General features: G+C 47.9%; 1 protein-coding gene across 1 annotated transcript; it reads left to right on the plus strand.

The window, feature by feature from the left end:
• Window positions 1-6,275: 6,275 nt before the first annotated feature.
• Window positions 6,276-23,304, plus strand: HNRNPL (heterogeneous nuclear ribonucleoprotein L). Its single transcript, XM_081869070.1, has 13 exons — window positions 6,276-6,443; window positions 11,458-11,576; window positions 11,692-11,929; window positions 12,361-12,446; window positions 13,646-13,742; window positions 15,152-15,224; window positions 18,709-18,780; window positions 18,873-19,153; window positions 20,240-20,361; window positions 20,481-20,682; window positions 21,080-21,137; window positions 21,488-21,583; window positions 22,970-23,304. The coding sequence occupies exons 1-13, from the start codon at window positions 6,303-6,305 to the stop codon at window positions 23,026-23,028; spliced, it is 1,644 nt and encodes a 547-aa protein (XP_081725196.1). The 5' UTR covers window positions 6,276-6,302; the 3' UTR covers window positions 23,029-23,304.
• Window positions 23,305-24,889: the final 1,585 nt, after the last annotated feature.

Consider the following 24,889-nt stretch of genomic DNA (forward strand, 5'->3'; position numbering starts at 1 on the left):
TTGGGAAATGCCAAAATCCGCAGGTTCCCCAAACTTCTGATAGCAGAAGCACGCTTCCCCACATGCTTCTTCTTCCTGGATTAAAATGGAGGGCACAGTCCACTCTGAACATGCAGATGCACACACAGAGAGAGGCTTCCTGTTACACTGTGAGAATATAAGAAATACCTGCTGCAGAGGTGGTCAAATCATTATGTTTCTGCCTGAGTGGCTGACCTGGCTGTGCCTTTGTTCTGGGCAGCAGAACAGACTGCCCTCTGAAGCAGCTGGTTTTGAAGGAGGTGGAAGCGGAGCCCCATAACATAACCTCCAACATCCCTCAGATGAAAACAGGGACATTTCTCACTCCCCTGCACAACTGACTCTCCTCAACCCTCCTTTTTTGCCCTTCCACCCCTCAAAAATATTTCCACTACCACTGAATGAAGAGGACACAACACACATGCCCTCTGCCATCCTGAGAAAACCCCTTAATCCCTTTTTAAAAAATTCTTTGGTAGATTTACAAAAAGGAAACACACACACCAATACAGTGGTACCTCAGGTTAAGAATTTACCGTAATTCGTTCTGGAGGTCCATTCTTAACCTGAAAATGTTCTTAACCTGAGGTACCACTTTAGCTAATGGGGCCTCCCGCTACGGCCGCTGCGCGATTTCTGTTCTCATCCTGAAGCCAAGTTCTTAACCTGAGGTACTATTTCTGGGTTAGCGGAGTCCGTAAGCTGAAGCGTCTGTAATCTGAGCCACTATACGTAAATTTTACAAAGGGGCAAGATTAGATGCAGGTGCACAAAGCATTTTTGTACAGTGGTACCTCGGGTTAAGAACTTAATTCATTCCGGAGGTCCGTTCTTAACCTGAAATTGTTCTTAACCTGAAGCACCACTTTATCTAATGGGGCCTGCCGCTGCACCACCGCTGTGCGATTTCTGTTCTCATCCTGAAGCAAAGTTCTTAACTTGAGGTACTATTTCTGGGTTAGCGGAGTCTGTAACCTGAAGCGTATGTAACCTCCTTCTCCTGCGTCTGAAGGGGGCACCCTGTTGCAACAGTTCAATAAAGATCAGGCTTACGAGCTGCTTTGCTTCTCAATATTCTCTGGTTGGCCTCTGTTCTTTTCTCCGACCAATGGAGAACCTACAAAGGACTCTATAAGGGCTCTTGTGTCCCCCATAAGGGAATCAGGGCAGATTTTGTTTACAACACTCCCTTCAAAAAGAGGCTGGAAACAGTGGGTGAAACAGAAAGGCACAGCCTGACCTCTCCTTTCCACAAGCCCATCACGCTATTCCCACCCCTTTCCCATAAACATATTTAAAAGGGTATCTGATGTTTATCAGCCAAAGGCCTGGTTGAAGAGGAATGTTTTTGCTTGGCGCCTAAAGGTGCACGATGAAGGTGTCAGGTGAGCCTCCCTGGGGAGAGGATTCCTCAAACAGGGAGCCACAGCAGAAAAGGCCCAGTATTTGTGTTGCCTCCCTCGGGACCTCTCATGAAGGAGGCACACAAAGAAGGGCCTCAGAGGATGAACACAAAGTCCAGGATAGTTTGTAGAGGGTAGGATAGTTTGAATTGTGGTCCTGGGTTGTTTAAGGCTTTATAGGTCAAAACCAGCACTTTGAATTGGGCCCGGAAACTAATCTGCAGTCGGGCCAGGGTCGATGTGATATGCTCAAACCGTCCTGCTGGGTGAGCAACCTGGCTGCTGAATTCTGGACCGGCTGAAGTTTCTGACCCGCCTTCAGAGGCAGCCCTACGTATAACGTGTTGCAGTAATCTAACCTTGAGGTTACCAGAGCGTATTAATATTTTAGATGTTTCTGCTCTGGTTATGACAATCTTGTGACCTGAAACCCACACCCTTTCAGATAGAATCGGATGATCTATAGCAGTAGTTGTCTGATTCACTCTCCTTTGGATATATCTTGCCTCCTAATGCTACCAAAGTTCTGCAGAATCGCAGGGGGAGAGAACACTTTTCCTAGAAAAAAGGTAAAGGGACCGCTGACCATTAGGTCCAGTCATGAACGACTCTGGGGTTGCGGCGCTCATCTCGCTTTATTGGCCGAGGGAGCCGGCGTACAGCTTCCGGATCATGTGGCCAGCATGACTAAGCCGCTTCTGGCGAACCAGAGCAGCGCACGGAAACGCCGTTTACCTTCCCGCTGGAGTGGTACCTATTTATCTACTTGCACTTTGATGTGCTTTCGAACTGGTAGGTGGGCAGGAGCTGGGACCGAGCAACAGGAGCTCATCCTGTTGCACCGAAAATAGCTTATGCGCATGTGTACGAGTCTCCTCTGACCCGGATGTGCACTGGAAATATTGCTTGCACAGCACATCACCGGTAAGAGTGGGCGGCAAGGGTTGCCATGGGCCAGATAAACGAGTCCCTTGAGTCTTATCCGGCCCGTGGGCCATAGTTTGGGGACCCCTGCTCTAATCTGACGAAGCTTTGGACAGAAGAAGCAAGGGGGCCTCCCTCCCATAGCAGAGATGGGTGAGGTGGTGCTCAAAATAGCTGCAGTAGAACAGGCTGTGCTGCCTCCTTTTTGCTGAGTAATCCCTTTGGCTGCATAGTAATCCCCTGCTATTAAACTGCTGAGCAATCTCCGTAAATCCTGATCCAGTTAACTGTTGCTGTCCAGGCCCCCGTGTGGCCGTAGAGGGCTCTTAGGCATAGCTGTCAACTTTCAGATTTGAAATTAAGGGATCAGCAGCCTCACCTGTCCCAGGGACAGTGTACAGGATATCTAACAATCCGGGATAGCAGCAGGAAACGGCGCTGGAATAAGGGAATTTCCCACAAAAAAAGGGAAGGTTGACAGCTATGCTCTCAGGACACATCCTAGGGAACCTTTTCCACCTGAGGACCACACTTCCTCCTGGGCAACCTTGTGGGGGCCGCATGCCAGTGGAGGGAGGAGCCAGGGGCAAAAGTGGGGGGAGCAGCACATTTCCTCCTTGAATAGTAGTCTGGTTTCCATGACCCTCACTAACTTCCTTTCAGACAAGCAAGGACACATTCCAGCCAGGTGAAAACACTTACGGAGAAATAAGAAATAGGGCTGGTGAGGGGTGTAGCCTGGGAGAGTCCTGGGGGCCAGGTAGAGGCCTTGAGGGTCCACAGGTGACAGTGAGGCCAGGCACTAGGCATGTTTTGCAACTGATGTGGATCCAACTGCGACCATGTGATCTTGGATGCCACTTTGGCGACTGGGGAATAATAAATGTCACTTGTAGAAAGTTCTGAACTATTTTCCTGGAAGATTGGATTTGTTTTATTCAGGATTGTTTTATTTTATGTTTTAATGTTTTGTAAACCGCTTTGAGATTTGTTCTTTAAAATATAAAACAATATAGAAATGAAATTAATAATAAAAAAAACTCAATGGCAAAAAAAGAAGCCCCTAGACATTCCATTGTGGCAACCCTAACCTAGTGTAATAAAAGAAAATTTGCCCTTATGGGGGACACAAGAGCCCTTTTAGAGTCCTTTGCAGGTTCTCCATCGGTCGGAGAAAATAACAGAGGCCAACCAGAGAATATTGAGAAGCAAAGCAGCTCGTAAGCCTAATCTTTATTGAACTGTTGCAACAGGGTGCTCCCCTCACACGCAGGAAAGGAGGAGGACCCAGAACAAAGGTGTGCTTGCCCTTATAATTGCCTTCCCTGGTGCTGAAGACCACCCTTCCATACATCATACCTACATCACAGAAGGGATGTAACCCAAGACCACACCCCACAAACATCATACCTACATCACAGAAAATGTGGTTTACAACAGAAATTTGAATGTTGTTTTTTCCCCTGTCTGTCAGGTTATCTGATAACGACTTATCTGGTTGCCTTTCCTGGTAGTCTGGCCATTCCTTTGAGATGGTGATTTCCCAATTCCTGATACAGATAGGTGGCCGTGTTGGTCTACCATAGTCATGCACACGAAAGCTCATACCTAGAACTAACTTAGTTGGTCTTTAAGGTGCTACTGGAAGGAATTTTTTGTTTTCCCAATTCCTGAGACAATGGGAAGGTTCCCTCACACCCTCCCTCCTTGCAGAGAAAACATTTGGACTGTTTGGGAGTCAAAATGGTTTCAGGACGGTCTTCCTGTGCTGCTCCAGACATGTGGTCCACATATCTATGTACGTGCTTGGTTGGTACATTTATGAACGTTTATTATATATATAAAGGTAAAGGGACCTCTGACCATTAGGTCCAGTCGTGACCGACTCTGGGGTTGCGGCGCTCATCTCGCTTTACTGGCCGAGGGTGCCGGCGTACAGCTTCCGGGTCATGTGGCCAGCATGACTGAGCCACTTCTGGCGAACCAGAGCAGCGCACGGAAACGCCGTTTACCTTCCTGCCGGAGTGGTACCTATTTATCTACTTGCACTCTGAGGTGCTTTCAAACTGCTAGGTGGGCAGGAGCAGGGACCGAGCAACGGGAGCTCACCCCGTTGCGGGGATTCGAATCGCCGACCTTCTGATCGGCAAGCCCTAGGCTCTGTGGTTTAATCCACAGCGCCACCCGCATCCCTAATTATATATATATATATATATATATATATATATATATATATATATGCTTTCGTAGATTTTCACGTCGAAACGTCGCCTAGACACCCCAACTTTTACACGGGAAGACACCCGAGGACACCAAAACCTATATATATATATATATATATATATGGATGTGTGTACAGTGGTGCCCCGCAAGACGAACGCCTCGCAAGACGGAAAACTCGCTAGAAGAAAGAGTTTTCCGTTTTGGAGGTGCTTCGCAAAACGAATTTCCTATGGGCTTGCTTCGCAAGACGATAATGTCTTGCGAGTTCCTGCGGGGTTTTTTCCGTTTTTTTCCCTTTTTCTAAGCCGCTAAGCCGCTTATCTGCTTATCCGTTAAGCCGCTAAAAGCCGCTAAAAGCCGCTAAGCTGCTAATAGTGCTAATCCGCTAATCCGTCAATGGGCTTGCTTCACAAGACGAAAAAACCGCTAGACGAAGAGAATCGCGGAACGGATTCTTTTCATCTTGCGAGGCACCACTGTATGTGTGTATATATATATATATATATATATATATATATGACCTTAATTTTTTGATTACAAGCCTTTGCAGCTGTGCACCCATTGGCTCCCTCAGGAAGGTGCAGGGCTGCTCCCATGACCTTTGCAACTTAACCAAACCTAGCCAAATATACCCTTGGTCACACCAGAGGCTCATTAGCTTCATTGGCCAAAGTGCCAGGTGGCTCCCAGAATCCTTTGCACTTGTGCCAGAAGCTCATTGGGTCCCTAGTCCTAATGGCATGGTGGCTCCCATGATCCTTTGCAACCTGACTGGGTTCTAGCCAGTGTCTTGCAGTATCTTGCTCAGCCAAGAAGCCCATTGGCTAAAGTGAAGAGCTACTCCCACAATCCTTTGCTGCTAGACGCCCGTTGACTTTCTTGGCCAACATCCAGGAAAACTCCCACAATGCTTTGCGTTGTCCTCGGCCTGAGATATGTAGGCGGGATTCTTTTCGTCTTAACGATTAGAGTGGATAGGCCTTTTGTGGCGGGAAAATCCCGCCTCCTGTTTTATTTTATTGGCTCAAACTCACAAGGGACGGAGGGGGGAGGGACTGAAATCGCGCTCACCAATGAAAATAAAGAGCACAGGCTTTAAGTCCAATGGCTTTCAGCGAGCAGGGCGACGGACACAAAAACTAGCCAATAAAATTGACGCAGGGAGACAATGCGTTCCGTTATAGGAACAAATACATAAGAGGGTGTCTTCTTGCGATATGGCCCAATCAGACTTTGCGTTGCTATGATAGATACTCCAAGTACCCAATAAGACAACAGGAGCGAACTGCAGCGTTTTCTGGGAGCCAACGGTTTTCTGTAGAAGAAGGAGGGCGCTCCGTGAGAGGCAATGCGGTGGGGCGGGATGCCGACTGGAGAGACGTCGTTCCCGTCCAATTAATTTGAAGGGACGTCTGATGGACGCTGCCGCCGCCCAACCGGGCTTGCGGAGCCGCTTGAAAAGCAGGCACGGAAGCGAATCAAGCCGGCAGGCGGGGAGACACCCGATCCAATGGCGTCGGAGGGCGGGACGCAGGTGGGTAAGGGAGCCGCTGGACCCAATGGGCGCCTGGGCGCTGCTGAATGACGGGAGGCGCGCCCAATCGAGGCGTAGCTAAGGTGGGAGCGAGGGTGGGCTGCTGTAGTGCGGGCGCCATGTCGCGGCGGAGGTGGCGCGGTTCGCAGAGCGGCGAGGGCGGCGGCGGCGGCGGCGGCTCGGGACGCGGCGGAGAGATGGTGAAGATGGCCGGCGGAGGCGGAGGAGGCGGGTCGGGGCGCTACTATGGGGGAGGCCCTGACGGAGGCCGCGCGCCCAAGCGCCAGAAAACGGAAAACGCGGATCACGGCCCGGGAGGAGCGGCCGGCGGAGGCGGGGTGAGGAGAGCCGGGGCCGGCGGGGCGGGATAGGCCTGAGGAGGAGGAGGAGGAGGAGGAGGAGGAAGGCCGCGCGGCGGTACGTGGGGGGGGGAGGGGGACGTGCGCGCGCAGGGTGGAAAACGAAGCGAAGCGGGCCTGGTCGCGGCCCCGGCGGAACCTCCAGGCGCAGGAGCAGCCTGCCCCTCCCGGGAACCTCGCGCCGCCTTCGCCGGACGTAGCGGAAGCTCAAAAGCGGAGCCTCCACGTGCGGGAGCAGTCTACCAGGAGCAGGCGGGCGGCTGCCTTTCCGCGCATGCGCCGGCTTTCCTAAGAGGGAAACAGGGGCCCTAATTCTACGCGAATGCCATTCTGGTTCTAAACGCAGCATAAGGGGTCTCTATGGCAGTATAGTGTGTTTTTCAGTATAGTATATTTTATTGTATTGTATAGTATAGTATAGTGTATTTAATAATAATAAATAATAATAATAATTTTATTATTTGTACCCCGCCCATCTGGCTGGGTTTCCCCAGCCACTCTGGGCGGCTTCCATAGAAACCCAAAATACACTAAAATATCACAGATTAAAAACTTCCCTGAACAGGGCTTTAAAAATGGGGTTTCTGAGTTTTTAGGGGTTTTTGAATCTTTTATGTAGTTTTTCAATTTCATTGTTCAGTATGGGACAATGACAATAAATATATCGTATATCGAACCCTAAAAACACTTTGGATTTCAAATTCGGTGTAGTGCACGCGTACGTACAGTACGTAAACACACACATATACAGCTGTACCTCGGGTTACAGATGCTTCAGGTTACAGACTCCGCTAGCCCAGAAAGGGTTAATAATAATTTATTACAGTGGTACCTCGGGTTAAGTACTTAATTCGTTCCGGAGGTCCGTTCTTAACCTGAAGCACCACTTAAGCTAATGGCACCTCCTGCTGCTGCCGCGCCGCCAGAGTCCGATTTCTGTTCTCATTCTGAAGCAAAGTTCTTAAGCTGAAGCACTATTTCTGGGTTAGTGGAGTCTGTAACCTGAAGCGTCTGTAACCCGAGGTACCACTGTATTTATACCCTTCCCATCTGGCTGGGTTTCCCCAGCTACTCTGGGCGGCTTCCAACAAGACACTGAAATACAATAACCTATTCAACATTAAAAACTTCCCTAAACATGGCTGCCTTTAGATGTCTTCTAAAAGTTTGGTAGTTATTTTTCTCTTTGACATCTGGGGGAGGGCGTTCCACAGGCGGGCGCCACCACCGAGAAGGCCCTCTGCCTGGTTCCCTGTAACTTGGCTTCTCGCAGCGAGGGAACCGCCAGAAGGCCCTCGGCGCTGGACCTCAGTGTCCGGGCAGAAGGATGGGGGTGGAGACGCTCCTTCAGGTATTAAGGTATTAAGAGGTATTAAGGGTTAAGGTATTAAGTGGGATGCGGGTGGCGCTGTGGGTAAAACCTCAGTGCCTAGGACTTGCCGATCGCATGGTCGGCGGTTCGAATCCCCGCGGCGGGGTGCGCTCCCGTCGTTCGGTCCCAGCGCCTGCCAACCTAGCAGTTTGAAAGCACCCCCGGGTGCAAGTAGATAAATACCAGCGGGAAGGTAAACGGCGTTCCGTGTGCTGCGCTGGCTTGCCAGATGCAGCTTGTCATGCTGGCCACGTGACCCGGAAGTGTCTGCGGACAGCGCTGGCTCCCGGCCTCTAGAGTGAGATGAGCACACAACCCTAGAGTCTGTCAAGACTGGCCTGTACGGGCAGGGGTACCTTTACCTTTACTAAGGGTTAAGAACTTTGCTTCAGGATGAGAACAGAAATCACACGGCGGCAGCATTAGCGAAAGTGGTGCTTCAGGTTATGAACAGTTTCAGGTAAAGAACAGACCTCCAGAACGAATTAAGTTCTTAACCCGAGGTACCACTGTAGATAGATATAGATACAGTGGTACCTCGGGTTACATACACTTTAGGTTACAGACTCCGCTAACCCAGAAATATTAAAACAAAAAAATTCCTTCCAGTAGCACCTTAAAGACCAACTAAGTCAGTTCTTGGTATGAGCTTTGCACACGAAAGCTCATACCAAGAACTGACTTAGTTGGTCTTTAAGGTGCTACTGGAAGGAATTTTTTTGTTTTGACTATGGCAGACCAACACGGCTACCTATCTGTAACCAGAAATATTACTTTGGGTTGAGAAATTTGCTTTGGGATGAGAACAGAAATCGTGCTCTGGCGGTGCGGCAGCAGCAGAAGGAGGCCCTATTAGCTAAAATGGTGCTTCAGGTTAAGAACAGTTTCGGGTTAGGAACAGACCTCCAGAACGAATTAAGTTCTTAACCCGAGGTACCACTGTACGTGTTTATAAATGCACACAAGGAGACCTGTGTAAACCTGGAGTTCAGCTGTCTCGTTTTTTGCAAAGGTTGGGAGGGGAATTTGGGAGGGTGCTGTTTTTCCCCCCAGGTGGCAAAGATGAAACCCATAATAGTCCCTGCTGAATGTCAGGCGCATGGCAAAGGCCTCATTTAGTTTAGCAGGTATTTTAAGGTAGTTCTTTTGCTTTTGTAATGAATATTCATGGCTCTTATTCTCTTTATGATGGTTGGTTTAAAAAAAAAAAAATCCCCACCACTTAGAAATTCTGAATGAATACAGAGTCAATTAACTTCCTAGGGTCTACTATGAGAAGGATTAGCATTGAATGCCCCCATGACGCCTCACTTTGTGTGCCCTTTCCTACCCTGCTGCCCACCAGATGTTTTGGACTGCAGCGCCAGTTATAGTCCAAAACATGGAGGGCAGCAGAGTGAGAAAGAATGTACTGACGTAATTGAACAGGGTAGTAGTAGGTGTGAGGTGGTACTGTTTTGTGCTCCACTAAAGGAATCTTTGGGGACGCGGGTGGCGCTGTGGCTTCAACCACAGAGCCTAGGGCTTGCCGATCAGAAGGTCAGTGGTTCGAATCCCTGCGATGGGGTGAGCTCCCGTTGCTCGGTCCCAGCTCCTGCCAACCTAGCAGTTCGAAAGCATGTCAAAGTGCAAGTAGATAAATAGGTACCGCTCCGGCGGGAAGGTAAACGGCGTTTCCGTGCGCTGCTCTGGCTCGCCAGAAGTGGCTTAGTCATGCTGGCCACATGACCCGGAAGCTGTACGCCGGCTCCCTCGGCCAATAAAGCGAGATGAGCACCACAACCCCAGAGTCGGTCACGACTGGACCTAATGGTCAGGGGTCCCTTTACCTAAGGGACTCTTTATCTTTAGCAAGTGCCACAAACTTTGATGGCTGGTAGACTGGGTGACACTTTAAAATAGACATTACACCTGTGAAGTAGAGGTACTTAACTCATAACTTGCAAGCAGAGCCTGGGAGTATATAGGGCAGCATAGCTCTCAAGTACCAGATACACGGCACAGAACATGGGGTCGTTGTCACTATTTCTCCTCCGTTTCTGCACCAGTTGGAAATGGCAGGCTCAGTAAGATGGTGCCCTTCATTCTGATTCACTGGGTTTTTCCTTCGCCTCATCTTTAATACAGAGGCAAAGTAGTGTGTTGCTAGTAAAATTATATTGATAATAGGAGAAAGTTTGGGGGTTTTTTAAAATTAACACCAAATTAGCTATAGTTCAGCTGTCAAAAGCACATTTCAGGAAAAGCAAACACCCCCTGCCCCCCCCCCCAATACATCGTGGTGTGGAGGAAATAAAATGTAATAACATTGGTGGATAAATCTGAGAAAGATGCCTTGCTCCACACACTCTGTGAGGTGCTAGGCAGGACAAAAGCTCTTTTTCAGATTTCTGGTGGGATTAGGACAGTTCATTGCTAACACAGTGGAACCACAGGCAGAGGGAACCTTGGATGAGGGTTTGTGTTGAAATAAGGACCGAACCTCTTGGCCAGAGGTGGCCAACCTTTTTTAACCAGAGGGCCACATTTACTTTTAGCTCACCCTCCTGGAGCCACATATGAGTGCTGGCTGTGGCTGCACCACGCTTGGGTATACTCGGCTAGCACATACAGGTAAACACACAAAGGTGCACAGCCTCCTGGTGCTTCCTGCTTGGCAGGGGGTTGGACTTGATGGCCCTTGTGGTCTCTTCCAACTCTATGATTCTGTGATCCTCCTCAGCTGATCTGTGCAGATTAGCCAAGGGGGATGATTATTGCCCCTTCTCCACTCATCAAGTGATGCTGTCGTCAGGGTGTTGGGCTCATCCGCCGCAGCACTGTTTCTTCTACTTTTGCCTCTGCCACCAAAATTGGGATGGGGACAGAAAAAGTCATTGGGATCAGGCTTCCAAACTAAGACAAATCCAGACATCCTCTGCTAGTAGACTTCACTGTCTGCTACTAGCAACATGGGCATCTCTGGAAGGAGTTTGATTGGCTTGTGAGAGGTAAGAGAAATAATGATGACTTGAATAGAGGGTGATTTTCACAGTGTGCCCAGATTGAGAATTGGGAGAATTTTGTAACCATCAGTTGCAAAGTAGTCTCCCCCCCCCCCAAAAAAAGAGTCTCAGATGAAGGCATGAGTCTTAATTTCTCTGGGGGAAATAACTGTCTTCTACAGTTCTTGGCAGTAACCTCTCCAGCTGCCCAAGGGCAACTTTGTTATCTTTGCTCAGACTGACAAGACTGGTTTTGTTTTGTTATTTTAAAAATAAAGAGTCTAGGTTTTTTTCAAATTTACTTGCCATTGGGAGGGGTAGTTACTTTTCTCACAGAAATACAGTGACTTTGTGGTGTTGGAGATGAAGCCTATATTTCGATCTAGAAATGTGTAGTATCAGTATGGAGTATAAAATAAAATGCCTGAGTGTAGCAAAGGAGGCTTTGGAGAGTCAAGTTAATACAAAAAGTTTTTCCTTAATGTTTGATTACTCCACTGAGGAGGCTCCATGTCTTTTTGCATGTGGGGCAATTCCTAGAGAGAACTAACCTTTGTGTAAAGAGGCTATTCTTCATTTGCAGCTAGAATGGTTTGCAGTAGAGAACAAAGTTTTTCTCTTCTTTCGTCCCTGGCAGGAGAACTATGATGATCCCCACAAGCCAGCTGCTTCCCCTGTTGTCCACATCAGGGGCCTGATCGATGGTGTTGTGGAAGCTGACCTTGTAGAGGCCCTGCAGGAATTTGGCCCCATAAGGTCAGGAGTGGGCAAATTGGGCATCTGATAAGATGGAATGGAGGATGGTTGGATGTTTGTATAGTGTTGACTGCTTCGGCAGTGTAAACAGTCTGGTTCCTTTTCTTCCCCCAAGCTATGTGGTGGTGATGCCCAAAAAGAGGCAGGCTCTGGTGGAGTTTGAGGATATCTTGGGAGCCTGCAATGCTGTGAACTACGCAGCTGACAACCAGATCTACATCGCTGGGCACCCAGCCTTTGTCAACTACTCCACTAGCCAGAAGATTTCACGCCCCGGCGACTCGGATGATTCTAGGGGAGTCAACAATGTTCTTCTCTTCACCATCCTGAACCCCATCTACTCCATCACAACGGTGCGTAGTGATGCTGCGTGTACTCGGCCAGAAACACTTGAACGTAATTGGTCCATGTCTTTGTTGGGGGCCCCAGGGTTCATTTCATGCACTGTGCAGATGAATAAATTATAGCACCCAGGATAATTGCTGTCCTTGCAAGTCCATCCAGGTCCACAAAATAGCTTGCCTGGATCCTAGGGTGGATGGCAGCAGTGTGTTCCATTGTTTTTGAAGATGCTCTGTTGTCTTTTCTCTGTTGCCTGTGGTCTTGTGACTAGTAGTCAGATCTACTAGGTTAGGGTCTGACCTTCCAGATGTTGGACTCCAGGTCTCATCAGTCTTTTTCACTGTGGCCAATGATCAGGGATTAGGAGGGTTGTAGGCCAACAACATCTTAAGGGCCACATGTTCCCAGTTTTAGAAATATGTGATTGTTTTTCATCTTACAGGATGTGCTGTACACGATCTGCAACCCATGTGGCCCAGTGCAGCGGATTGTTATCTTCCGAAAGAATGGTGTCCAGGCTATGGTGGAATATCCTTTTTCCCCCTGGTGTCTAGGAAGCCTGTAGTAATGGAACTATGTTTTTCCTTGGAATAGTTCAAAATAAGTGCCTTGCAGCTTGGGCAAACAAATTGCTTTTATCTGTTGTCTCAGGCTTTTGGACAATAACATTTGCTGTGCAACTAGCCTGAAGAAAGATTATTACTGTTCTGTCTTCATTTGAGTTTCAGTGAGTGGTCTCAGCTCCTCAGAAGACAGTTACAGTGGTACCTTGGTTTTTGGACGCCTCCATAGTCGTACGTTTTGGAACTCAAAACGCCGAAAACCCAGAAGTAAGTACCTTGGTTTTCGAATGCACCTCGGAAGTTGAACAGGAAACACGGCTACAGTTTTGAGTTTTCTGTATTGAGGCTTGCGTTTTGAGACTTCCACTTTCGGTTTTCTGACATTTCGGAACTTGAACAGACTTCCGGAACGGATTGTGTTCGAAAACAGAGGTACCACTGTACTTCTGTTTTGTGGACTCCCTTGATCAGGGGTAGGCAACCTAAGGCCCATGGGTCACAAGCGGCCCATGGGGGTTGTTTAACTGGCCCACAAGCCGCCTACTTGGTGAGTCCCTGCGGGTTGCACGGGGGGGGGGGGGCTCGCTTCCACAGCACCGGAAATCGCCTCTGCACCAGATGCAGACGCCAGAAATTGCAGGCACTCACATGCGCGCATAATCCGGCCCACGGAGGGATCTCCGCTGGAGTGAACCGGCCCAGGCGAGGTAAACCTTGCCGACCCCTGCCCTTGATAGTCTGCTCTACTGTGAGAGCATAGGTTTACAAATCCCCAAGTCCTGTTTGAGCCTCTGGCTTTGGTCAAGGCCTGGAGCCATCTGGGAATTGGCAGAACACTGTGTCAGGCTTGTTCACGTGGCCCTCACCTGATTACCTGAGCACTATGCTTCCACACCACAGGTATCTCCACCACTAACCTGAAGGAGCAGTCTCTACAATAAAAGGCAAGAGGCAATTGCAGTTTCAGTGGGGTGGGTTTAGTTCTGAATGCATGTGAATCTCAAGTTGGACATACGAGGTGAAAGTGGAAGGGAAGGCAATTCTCAGACACTGATGTACTTCTGAAAGGGTCCAACAATAAGAACTTCAAAGTTGAAGCGTTAAGTTTTTCCGATGGCCAAAAGGCTGCCCCAATTTCTCCAAGGCTTCCTTAACACTACAAACATTTGACTCTGTGCAGAGTGCTCAGAGAGCAAAAGCTTCTCTGAATGGGGCTGACATTTATTCTGGATGCTGTACTCTGAAGATTGAATATGCAAAGGTGAGTGTCGCTTTGAAGAATTTGATAGGGTTCTTTGTGCCCGCTGAAGGATCTTCTGTGTGATCCTTGGTGAGTTGAAAGGGTCCTGTAGAAAGGGAGATGACCCTTGCCATCAAAAATATGTATAAGTATTCTGTCCCTTAGTTCAGGTATGTCACTCCCTGTTCCAGGACTTATGGGTAGTCACACTATTCTACAGTATGTTTTTTCCAGCCCTAAAGCCTTCCTTTCTAATGCCGCTCCCTCAAAAAAACCACTCCTAAAACATACTGGTTTGTGCTCTGATTTGTGTTGAGTCTTGCTTTCTCATCCATCATGGCATTAGCTACATTATGTTACTGCTGGCCATAAGGGGAATCATAGAATCATAGAGTTGGAAGAGACCACAAGGGCCATCGAGTCCAACCCCCTGCCAAGCAGGAAACACCATCAGAGCACTCCTGACATGGTTCTCAAGCCTCTGCTTAAAGACCTCCAAAGAAGGAGACTCCACCACACTCCTTGGCAGCAAATTCCACTGTCGAACAGCTCTTACTGTCAGGAAGTTCTTCCTAATGTTTAGGTGGAATCTTCTTTCTTGTAGTTTGGAACCATTGCTCCGTGTCTGCTTCTCTGGAGCAGCAGAAAACAACCTTTCTCCCTCTTCTATGTGACATCCTTTTATATATTTGAACATGGCTATCATATCACCCCTTAACCTCCTCTTCTCCAGGCTAAACATTCCCAGCTCCCTTAGCCGTTCCGAATCACATAAGTGGAAAGGGCACAAAGTCTTCACATGTCGACTAGTCTGTGGAACATGCTGCTAAAAAGTTACTAATGGGCTAAAGTTGGCTCAGTAATGGTCACTGTATCTTGTTGATGGCTCTTAGACTGAGCTGGATGAATTGCTGGTCTGGCCTAGTTGGTCTTCACTGTCTTGCACTCAACCATCAGTGCAATCAAGCTTTTGGAAGAGGCATAGCTAAGCGTTGGCCACGTAATTTGGACATACAGTGGTACCTCGCAAGACGAATGCCTCGTACGATGAAAAACTCGCAAGACGAAAGAGTTTTTCATTTTTTAGTTGCTTCGCAAGACGAATTTCCCTATGGGCTTGCTTCGCAAGACGAAAACGTCTTGCAAGTTAGTTTCCTTTGTCTTGCAATTTTGTTTCCTTTCCCTTAAAACCGTGCATTCAGGGGGTGCAGTTGCGACTTGACTTCGAGGAGCAACTCATAGCACGCGGTGTGGTAGCCTTTTTTGAGGTTTTTGAAGACTTTGGTGATTTTTGAAGCTTTTCCAAAATCCGTGCTTCGCAAGACGAAAAAATTGCAAGATGAAAAAACTCGCAGAACGAATTAATTTCGTCTTGCAAGGTACCACTGTATTGCATTACTTTTGTATGGCTGTGTGTGTTTGTTTTTTAGCCAACCCGCCTGAATGTGTTCAAGAACGACCAAGACACATGGGACTACACCAACCCTAACCTCAGTGGACAAGGTAACCTTGATAGACTGCTTTGCAGCCACACATGAACCCTTGCCTTTCCCGTTGAGTAGCACACTTCATAGATCTGATTTGTGTGATGTAATGCCATTTGCCTGCTGTCCAGCATTGTGGCTGATTTTGGAAGTCTTGAGCTAGTGCAGCTGTGCTTTGACTTCTGACGTTTTTGGTAAGGCGTTATCAGGCCACCAGAGCCTTTTGTTAAGGAGGCCTAATAAGACATTTAAGATAAGCGGTTGTAAATAGTGACAAGTAGTTTCGAAGGGAAATGTGCATTCTCACTGGCGTGTTTAAGGTCTCTGGGACAACAATGAATTCACTTCCTCCACCCAGTATAGGCAGGGCCATGTGACCAGGCTTCAGTCACAAGCGCCAGTTTCTCTGGCTCCACCTTCCTTTCCTTCCCTTGCCTAGGATAGTCTCCAATCTACTTGTGGCAAGATTCGAGAACTGGAACACAGCATTGGGAATATGGTGGCACAGTTAAAAGGAGGTGGTTCCTGAAGTTGAACTTCAGGGCACGTGTGGAGCCTGTGTAAGGTACAGCTAACCAGGGTGAAGAACGGGCATCGCTCATACTATTTTGCAAAAGGCAACGCCAAATGGACTTTTCAGGAAGCGCTTGATCCTGGAGGTATCACTTCAGGGAATGGCGGTTCTCATCTGCTTGAAAAACAAGGTGCATTGTTGAAAGCAGGAGCGTCAAAATGGCCTATTGCCCCAACCCTGATCCAGCTGGGGGTGGTTGCATAGCGTGCCTTGCCATTCAGTGGGTTGGGTGTGGGCTCCTTCCCACTGAGAAGTCTCAGGCGACACCTCGCTGTGCACGTAGCACAGAGATGGTGAAGGAAGGGGGCTTTGCTCAGGCCGAAGGTAAAGCTGTGCATTAAGCTCACAGATCTTTTTAGGGGCGAGGAATGTGGCCTTTCAGCTGGTGGTCTCAAGCGCCATTTCCTTGAAAATGGAATTAAGGAGGATGAACAAGTTAGAACGTTAACATGCTCCAGATCAGCCCACAATCGGCTGAAGAGCCGTGTCTTGGTTTCTGAACCGGAGGGGAGTGGCAAGTCTTATCTGACCCACCTTATTTTAGCGGCTTGTGTGCAAGGGTGATGCTGTCTTTTTGTGTGTTACACCACAAGCAGTGTAATTCACACAACAGGCATTAAATTGGCTTAAAGATGGGTTTTGTGTGGTCTTGGACCCTTAATACTTCGGCGTTGCACTGCCTTCTTCCATGGATGTAGAGATCACCGAGTGCTGCAGGAAGGCAGTTGTGGGGGGCGGGCTGGAGGAAGCTGTTGATCGAGGGGGCTGGCCAAGGTCATTTTGGGCCCCACCCCATAGCAAAGCAAGCAATGGCATTACATGACTTGACATGAACATGACTCACTTTCTCCTCCAAGGTACATAACTAGAAGATTGTACAGATTGGCAGTGGCTAGTTGGCAGGGCTGTGCAATTCAGTTAGCTGCCTCCTGGCTCTCCTGTCTTTAGGCTGGGCAAAGAGGAGGTACATTAACCTGGCCTTTCCCCAGCTCTGAACAGTGCGTTCACACATGACCCTGGGGAACCGTATGCTACTGCAGCCGAAGTCCTGAATTGCCTGTGATCTGCCTTCTGCTACACATGCTTTAACACCACACAGTGTAGGAAAAAAAAAAGCCAACCTTCCACTAGCTCTGCCTGGAGAAAACACGCAGCATCTTAACAAAGTACCTGAAAAGCAGCAGATTTGAGTTCCAATCCTTTTACATCAAGAACACCACACCGTGATCCAAGAAACATCTACAAGCACAGAGTGAGACAGAGAGAGAATGAGAGAGAGAGAAAGACGCACCAGGCCACGACATTCTTACAAATCCAAAACAAACAAACCAAACCTTGAACCCAAGAATGTTACACAGAAACTAGGAAAACACAGACCAGATGGGTCTCAGACAAATGCACCAGCGCTCTTACCGGAGAACGGAGTAGATCCCAGAGACCCTCCAAGACATAGGACGCTCTCCATATCAACACGGTTTGGTTTGGGAGGGCAGTTTATCACTCCTTTTCTCGCAGTCCACGGCTGCCAACATTTATCAGCGCCGAGCGGAGACAGACAAAAAAACCCCAAGTACCCAGAGCCCCCAGCTCCCTAGAGACTTGGGGGTGCTTTCTGTTCCAGGGGGCACTTGGGATCCAAGGCACATTCCATTATCAGAGGAGAGACATGCACACGGGAGACCTACACAGAGCCAGAAGCACCAAACCTGTTAACAGCACATGACAAAAACATCAGGAGATGCAACACGGAAGGGACACTCATTATTACACCTTTGTTATGTCCTTTTTTTCCTTGATACCATCTGAAGACAAACAAAAAACATCTCTGTGAGCCCTATTTTTACTTTAAAAAAACTTTTTTTTACTTGAAATTGTATCAGTTTGGTGCCTGTTGACTTGTATTTGACTCTGAAACCATGTAACGCAGGGTCGCAGTGTATGTTTGATGGGACGCCATCTTTCAGAACTGTGCTTACACTGTTGAAGCGTCCAATGGTAAGAGAAATGCAGAATATGTATGTGACAATGGACATTGTACTGTGTACTACTGCTGTAAGTAGCCCTTTTCAATCTTTGTAATGACTATCGAAATAAACTGCAAAACACCCCTTTTTTGTTTTGTTAGAGCAACAGTGATATTGTATGGATTGCTTAAATTCTTCTGCCTTGTATACAATCACGTGTTTTAACTTGACTGCTGTTTTTTTTTGCTTTGCTTTTGGCGTACTCTCCTCAGTCTCTTGCTTAGTCCCTTTACCTTTGCTAGGGTTGGGTGGGGATGTTAGTTTTTTATATTATTATTCTTGTTGCCCTGAGTAGAACTGTCAAGTCCTTTGACTCCCTTCTCTTCCTCCCTCCTCCCCTCAGCGAAGGTCACCTATCTTTATAACTCGTTTCCATGTTGATAAGGTTTGGCATGCTCTCAGACACCACTGGGTGCAGAAATTGAACTTCACTTAGGCCAAAAAGCAGCTGTTTCGAGGAGAACACTGGATCCAAATGCAAACCTGTGCCGACCACGACCTCGGAGTAGGTCAGACAAGTGGCAGTGCTCTGCTTAAAAGGCATATCGGCCTAGAAAAAAATGGCTGGATTTGTAGCGTTGCAAGAGAAAGCCAATTGTCCCCTTCCAGAGCTGCCGCCCCACCTCCCTAGCTCAAAGTTTGTGTTTGGGGGGTGGGTGGAGCTATTTGTCTGCCTCAGGAGAAAAGTTAGGTGCACTTTGGACCCTTGAAAATGGGTAGACCTTTCGCCACCTTCTGTCTTCCAGTGGCTGGAGGCAGATCTTATTCTCAAGGTGTTGGAAATATTTAACTTAAGGAGAGCCACGGGGGTGGACTTGTGACTTTCTAGCATCCAACACGTGCCCCAGAGATACAAGTGCCGGGCTTTTGCTGCCTTTTCCTAATGGCCTCCTCTTTTTGGACAGGTGAGCCAGGCGGGAACCCCAACAAGCGTCAGAGGCAGCCTCCTCTCCTTGGGGACCATCCTGCTGAATATGGTAAGAAGTCGGCACACAGCATCAGCATCCGGGGGAACAAACCCCAAATCTCTAGCCTCGCCTTGAGCTCTCGATGTTTGTTCCCTCCCCAGGAGGACCTCACGGTGGCTACCATGGGCACTATCACGATGAAGGCTATGGCCCTCCACCGCCTCATTATGAAGGGAGGCGGATGGGCCCACCTGTCGGGGGCCGCCATAGGGGGCCGAGCCGCTACGGGCCTCAGTATGGACACCCCCCTCCTCCACCCCCACCCCCAGAGTATGGCCCCCATGCTGACAGCGCAGTCCTGATGGTGTATGGCTTGGATCAGTCCAAGATGAACTGTGACAGAGTGTTCAACGTCTTCTGCCTGTACGGAAATGTGGAGAAGGTAATTAAGCTGACTGTCTCCTTCTCCCAGAGCCTGCTCTGTCTTGCTCCTTTTACCCAAATTTGAGAAGCTCAGTCGGAGAACACACGTTGAGCTTGCTGGCAAAAGGACAGTGCAGTTCTGCTTGCCATCGTGATGATGGATGGGCCTAGATTATCTTTCAGCAGTAGAGGTTAGGCAGCAGCAGATTACTCTTCCCCCTTGATTTGGAAGCAGACCTGTGCAAATGACTTGATGCCACTGGAAAGAGACACTCTCAGTTCTCTTCGCTGTGGTCTAGCTCTGAGCTCTCTTCGTCATGATATGAGTTGTATATGGCATTGAGATTACTTCCATGTCTGGTCTTCAGGCTCCATCTCCTCTTCCTCTCCCTGCTCGTACCGCCCACTTGTGTGCCCCATCTTTCTGGGGCCATTTCACCAACACACCCAGGGTGATGAGCAGGGCAAAGCTTCAAAGATTGCTGCTGCTGTTCTTGTTCCTGGTTCCTCTCACTGCTCTGTTGAGGTCAGATGACCAGGCAGCAACAGGAAAAAGGAAGAGAGGTGTTGGTTGCAGCAGATGCTTGATAATGCCAACCCCTGAAACTGATGAGAATGGAATTTGATGGCAGTAGGTTTCTTATGTCTTGCTGCAGTGACGGGGGGCTTTCTGATACTGGGAATTTACTCTTTTGAGAAGACGATTCTCATAGGTTCTCAGTCACTGAAAGTTGAACCAGAGTATCCAGAATGCCAAGAGTATAGAACCTCGTTCCTAATGCAGCAGGAAAACAAGGCTGAATTTTAAAAAGGCAAGTGGTTGCTGAGTAAGGGAAGCTCGTACTTGCAATTCAATTAAAAAATGTGCCTCCTGCAAACCAGTGGCAAAATGAAAGATGGTGGCGGGATTGGCTAAGGAATCTACAGGCGACTGAGGAAAGTTAATACTGGATACACTGGCTACACTCTTGGGCCCAGTGTCCACACAGTAAATGCCTGGAGTGCAGGTTTGTGGCTGTACCTTAGAGTTGGGGTTTTGTCTCCAAAAGGGATCAATCTATGCCAACAGTTGATTGTGTTTCAGCAAAGGTATGTGTTTTGTTAGGTGAAGTTCATGAAGAGCAAGCCTGGAGCTGCCATGGTGGAGATGGCTGACGGTTACGCGGTGGACCGAGCAATCACTCACCTGAACAACAACTTCATGTTTGATCAAAAGCTGAATGTATGGTGAGTGCTGCTACTCCTAATTTTCCTCAGGGCTCATTCTGCTTCGTTCTCTGCCCTTGAAGGCTGCTCCTTGACCTTAATGTTTGCCCGCTCTTAAGCTGTGCGTTTCCTTCCGACAGTGTTTCCAAGCAACAGGCCATCATGCCTGGCCAGTCTTACGGCCTTGAAGATGGTTCATGCAGCTACAAGGATTTCAGTGGCTCTCGGAACAACCGGTTTTCAACCCCAGAGCAAGCAGCCAAGAACAGGATCCAGCACCCCAGTAATGTGCTTCATTTCTTCAATGCTCCTCTGGAGGTGACAGAAGATAACTTCTACGAGGTAATGCTTCAGGCCCATCTTGGAGTCAGGTAACATAGAAAAGGGAGTTTGGCAGTTGGTCTGGCAAAGGGAGAGTCTCAAGAGGTGTGCCAAGGCCTGCTGCCCAGATGGGTCACAGGCCTCGCCCGGTATTTGGCTCCCTAGGCAGATTGCCACATCATAGGTGTGGGAAGGAAGGGACTATGTGGCAGTGCTAAAACATTCTGTGAAAATAGGACTACAAGTTATTTGTCATGTCCCCGGCACCTTACGTTGTAGATAAGTAACTGTTCGCGGTGCAAAAGCGTTTTTCTTCTCTCGGATTTGGAAACGGAACATGACTTAACATGCATGTTATAAAAAAACACTGCAATCAGTTTCATAATTTAACACTTGCGTTGTATTTTTATCCTGTCAGATCTGTGATGAACTGGGGGTGAAGAGACCAGCTTCAGTCAAGGTGTTTTCGGGGAAAAGTAAGTACATGCTGCAGTTTTCAAGCCTCAAAATGCTGCTACTCAGCAAGCAGGAATAGGGGCTGGAGGGTGCAACTCAGCTGGCTAGTTAAAACACCGTGTTCCACATCAGGTCGTCCATTTTACCTTATACTGGTGTTCAGAACAGTGTTTGTTGAGGCAGCAAAACTAAGGCTGGCTGCAACATGCTTTCACTTGGGCCAGGGAAGAGCCTTGAAGATTTAAATGGTGTATTGGTGAGGAAACAGCATTGTTCCCCTTTCTTAGCCACCCTAACCAGCCAGCCAGCCAGTCCTGTGCACATTCTCCATGTTGGCCCAACTATGTCTTCGCTGTTAACATCTTCATAGGTGAAAGGAGCTCCTCTGGCTTGCTGGAATGGGAAACCAAGGGTGATGCCCTGGAGACTCTGGCATTCCTCAACCATTACCAGATGAAAAACCCAAGTAAGCTCTGTGGGGTGTGCATGTTGTGGGCTGGAGGCCTTTTTCCCCCCTTACTCATTTTTTCTGGTCTCATTTTATGTAGAACAGTTTCCTCAATGGGTAATGGGTGAGCTGCTTTTTTCCTAAAACTTCCTGCTGGCAGGAAGTGGGAAGTGGAGTAGATGCCAATAGGTTTCTGACACTTGGAATTGTTAAGGCAGCATCATCTATATGCTCCCTCCATGTTGCTGGCCTGCAACTTCATTCTTTACCATTGGCCACACTGGCTGGGGCTGATGGGAGTTACTGTGATGTTTGAAGGGCCACAGTTTCTGCACACCTGATCTAGGGCCTACTAGAAGCTCTGCTGTTGGGCTGCTGCTGCCACTACCACGAACATAAACTATGTTGAAAAGGGCAGGGGGGAGGGCAGGTTCCTGCATGGGCTCACTGCCAACTGGGCCTGAACTTTGAGGTTCAGCCTGTATTGTAATGGGCTCATTTTTCTCACCCCCCCCCCCTCTTTCAATACTCTTGATACCATTGCTTTTGCCTACGTAAGTAGGTAAGCAGGTCCCATCAGATTGGTCCAGATCAGAGATCGCCAAACTTTAAAAACTTGTCCCATGAGCACACTAGCAAACTGGAGGAACTGTCATGGGGCATCCCAGCAGTGACACCCACCCCCTGGAAATTGCCCCATCTCCATTGTAAAGGTAAAGGGACCCCTGACCATTAGGTCCAGTCGCGGATGACTCTGGTTGCGGCACTCATCTCGCTTTATTGGCTGAGGGAGCCGGCGTACAGCTTCCGGGTCATGTGGCCAGCATGACTAAGCCGCTCCTGGCAAACCAGAGCAGCGCACGGGAACGCCGTTTAGCTTCCCACTGGAGCGGTACCTATTTATCTACTTGCACTTTGAGGTGCTTTCGAACTGCTAGGTGGGCAGGAGCAGGGATCGAGCAACAGGAGCTCACCCACCTTCTGATCAGCAAGTCCTAGGCTCTGTGGTTTAATCCACAGCGCCACCCGTCTCCCTGTCTCCATTGTAGTTACCCCTAAAAAATGTTTTCTTCTGTAGCCAGTGAAGGAGTTTTTTCCAAGCTTAGTTGGAAGTGGGGGCATTTTCCCATATTGCAATTAGATGTTTTTTAAAAAGGCTTCCAGTGGTTACAATAGAATTCTTCAGTCAAGCCTGTTGGCTGTGGGGGCCTAGACTCTGCATATGCACCCATGGGCATGACACATACTCTTAAGTAGATTGGAGTGTGTGGAGACAACAAATCTTGAAATTTATGTAAAGCCTCTTTTCACTGGTTCATCCCTCTGAATACCTACATCCCTTGTGTTGCCACAAAAACAAATAAAGCTCAGGGGACCCTGATGCATGTCTCCTCTTCTGCCTAGATGGGCCGTATCCGTACACACTGAAACTGTGCTTCTCGACTGCTCAGCATGCCTCGTAAATTTTGTTTGGCTCCTGCCAAGGAAGACTTCCTCCGTTACTCTTTTTGTGTGTGTGGGTTTTTTCAAAGTGCCCTGCATTCCTTTTTTTAAAAAAAGAAAGAAAAAGCTTAAGTAGAGGCTGCCTGCAGCTATGTCAGCTGGGAAGAAGAAGCCCTGTGGAGTTCGGGCGACATTTTAAAACTATTGTACATGTGACTTGTTCCCCCCACCCCCCCAGTCTTACAATGTGCTGCCTGTGCAACTTGGCACACCTTAATAAAGCTGTTTGGAAAATACCTCTGGTGGTTGTCTATATTGGTGGTGTAGTGGGGCTCTTGAAAAAGTTTGCTTGAACTTTGGCAGGAATTTTTCAAGTACAGAGGAGGGATGTACATGGTTAGTATTGGTGTGGGGCCTTGGTGTGTGGTTTTGTCCCCTTAACCTTTGATTTCATGGAAGGAGGCATAATGGAATTGTCAAGATTGACTGCTCAGAAATCAAAAACACTAACTAGAATAATTTACTTATTTCTGGATTTATAATCTGCACTTTCATGAAAAATAATAGCAATGTGGAATGCAGCGTTTAAAAATAAAATCAACAGAAACATACAAATCATAAACACTGCTTGGATTAAAAAATAAAATATTGGTAAACAAGTACGAAATACTTACTTGTCTAAACATAAACCTTTTCAAAATAGGTCTGGCAAAAAACACTCTTCTCTCTTCAATCTTTTACCAGTAGGGAGTTCCACAGGACATACTAATTCAAATGTGGACTCAGAATCTTCCATTTCTTCTTGTATATTCTGATTTTGAGAATTTGATGTCGTAAGCAAAGACTACAGAAATAAAAAGTGCAATGGTAATGTGTGAGATGTGCTTGACTCCGTATGGTGCTCTCTCCCAGAGGGCTCAACTGTTCTATAGTCAAGGGCCAACCTTATTTACTTGGAAGTGGATTTCTCTTATGAGAGAGTGCATTTAGCAGCATTGCAGGCTAAATATTTATACAGTGCCTGCTTTAAAAATTCAGTGGCTTCCAGTCATGAACGAAACATCAAAAACTGCCATGGATGCTAAGAGGTGACCGCCACCTGCCTGCAACTGGTTTGTGTACCAGTTAAATTTTCATACTCGCTCCAAAGTTGGAAAAACAGGTAATGAGGCGGTGTGACTGTGGTTCCTGATCTTCCCTACCATAATATTTTAACAGAAGCAACGCTTCAATTTTTGTAACGGTGAAAAACCAATGTCTATCCAGCCTTGAGGTTAGTAATAATTGGCATAAATTCAACACACACCCCTTCCCCAACTTCCCTTGCAATGACTTGTAACAGGGATGTTGAGCGAGAGATTCCTCCATTGCAGAGGAATGGACTAGATCCAGGGGCCAACTCCCAAGAAGCTGCCATCTACTCTCAGTTAAAAACTAGCAGTGATCTACCCCATTTTGGGTGGTTCAGGTCTACATTGTTGAGAGGCAGGAGGAAGGCCTCTTTTGGGGGGTTTGGGTCAAACTTGTTGAGCTTTTTTGGGGGTGCAAAGTTGTTGAGCTTTGGGGAAAGCCGGTGATCTACTAGACATCCAGTGATCTACAGGTCAAACTTGGTCCTCCAGATGTTTTGGGACTACAACTCCCATCATCCCACTAGATCTGGTTAGCTAGGCATGATGGGAGTTGTAGTCCCAAAACAACGGGAGCCGAGTTTGGACGTGCCTGGACTAGATGATCTCCGGGGATCAACTGCTGAACTCCCCTTTGTGTTGAATTGCGTATTGAATTTTATTATTTCGGTCACAGACCAGTTCCAGCCCACATACAATACCAAGGAAGTCGATAGGGATACATTTGAATTTACCATTAGGTAAAACAGGG

This window comes from Podarcis erhardii (assembly GCF_964252035.2).
Source record: "Podarcis erhardii genome assembly, chromosome: 7".
Classification (NCBI taxonomy): Eukaryota; Metazoa; Chordata; class Lepidosauria; order Squamata; family Lacertidae; genus Podarcis; species Podarcis erhardii.